The 1,584-nt window shown below is 53.5% G+C and overlaps 1 protein-coding gene across 1 annotated transcript in view; it reads right to left on the bottom strand.

Moving 5' to 3' along the window:
* Window positions 1-1,437, bottom strand: part of PPTG_14694 (hypothetical protein) — a gene marked incomplete at both ends in the record, with an annotated part of 7,506 nt that extends 6,069 nt beyond the window's left edge. The window contains one exon of the mRNA XM_008911656.1: window positions 27-1,437. Coding sequence (XP_008909904.1) covers window positions 27-1,437 — 1,411 coding nt within the window. The remainder of the gene's footprint in view (window positions 1-26) is intronic.
* Window positions 1,438-1,584: the final 147 nt, after the last annotated feature.

Below are 1,584 nucleotides of genomic sequence, written 5' to 3' on the forward strand. Positions count from 1 at the left end.
GTCAGTCGTGCGGACAACGAGCTCACTGCCGTCCCAATTGATTCGTCCGTTCTTGAAGTCGATTACTAGACCGAGGGCGCTCATTAAATCGCGGCCGATGGTCATGTCGTCTGGTAGCGATGATAGCACCTCGAACTTGTGAATTATCACTGTATCACGTTTGAGCTGAGGGATACGGAAGCGAACCGTCATGGCGCCTTCACTAGAAGCGCTTCCCTGGAATAACTTGAAGCCCACTGCGGTGCTTTCCAGCGCCGACCCTGCTGCGTGCAGCTTCTGCATGAAAGCTGTGCTGATAATACTACGCGAGCAGCCGCTGTCAAGTAGTGCTTGAAATCGATCTTTTCCGGATTCCAGTTTAATCATCACGCGCATCGGTTGTTCGTCAACATGCGTGTCGTTGATACCCACAAACAAATACTCGTCATCGCTGGAGCTTCCTACTCCTGAGCGCCGCTGTTCCGTTCGAGTTGGCGGGCGCTGTGAGGCACTCCGTGGGTCAGCTTGGTGGTTTTCTTCCTGCTGGTTGTTGTCATGGCGAAGCGCGCGGCAGTCGGCCGTATTATGAGTTGTTGTACGATGAAAGGTGCAGTACTTGTTGCCTCCCGAATTTTTGTTGCCGCTGCTGTGGGAATTATTGCCACTGTTGTTGCCGGGGTTATTGCCGTTGCCGCGTCCATCGCGACCACGATTGCCACCACGAGGTTGCTGGCGATTGTTTCGTCTGTTGCCGTTGCCACGACGGCCGGCATTGTTGCCTCCGTTCTGCTGACGGCTGGCATTCTGAGAGTCATGGCGGTGCAGCCGCTGCTCTCTTTGTTCAATGCGCTCAAAGAACGGGACCAAGGCACCGATGGTGGTGTACACTTGGCCACTGGCATCGCACTTGTTCTGCCAGTCGTACGGAAGGCCACGCTTGAATAAGCGACACAGTGCGTCGTCGCACATCTTGGAGGTTTGACTGAGATCGGCGAGGGTGTGTTCTTGACGCACGAGAGCACGGAATCGTTTGCTGTAGTCCGCGAGCGATTCAGCTCGGGTCTTGCGAATTTCCCATAGTTCTTCTTGTATCTTTTCGTTGTAGTCGACAGGCAGCACAACCTTGGATGCCTTGTATAGCGTGCTGGTAAACTCTTCGTCCATTCGGATGTCGCCGTCTTCTCCTTCTTCTGCATCTTCGAACGCCTCCAGCAAGTCTCCTTCCAGGAGGATCTTGGTGTTGAGAATTTTGTCTTCAGGATTCCAACTCTTGAGCTTGGCGAGCTGGTCGAAGTGGTAGACCCAATCCAGGAAGTCCTTCGGAGCACCTTCGATGAACTTGGCCATCTTCTTCGTCACGACTTCTTCTTGCACTTCAGTTTCTTTGTTCGCAGGGCGTTCTGTAATCGAGTACGTAAGGTACCGCTCCTTGTCGTCCTTGGTCGTGGAGCGGCTCATCGTAGATGGTTGGCAGTCGACGGGTGGGCCAGGTCGAGATCTTGCTTTTGAGAATTCTCAAAGTGCCAAAGCCACTTGTGTTGAGCTGTGCGAAATGCGAACTGAGATTATCCTGGCGTTAGCTACTTATGCAGGGCGCTCCCTGGA

The sequence above is a fragment of the Phytophthora parasitica genome (genome assembly GCF_000247585.1).
Source record: "Phytophthora parasitica INRA-310 unplaced genomic scaffold supercont2.42, whole genome shotgun sequence".
Classification (NCBI taxonomy): Eukaryota; Oomycota; class Peronosporomycetes; order Peronosporales; family Peronosporaceae; genus Phytophthora; species Phytophthora nicotianae.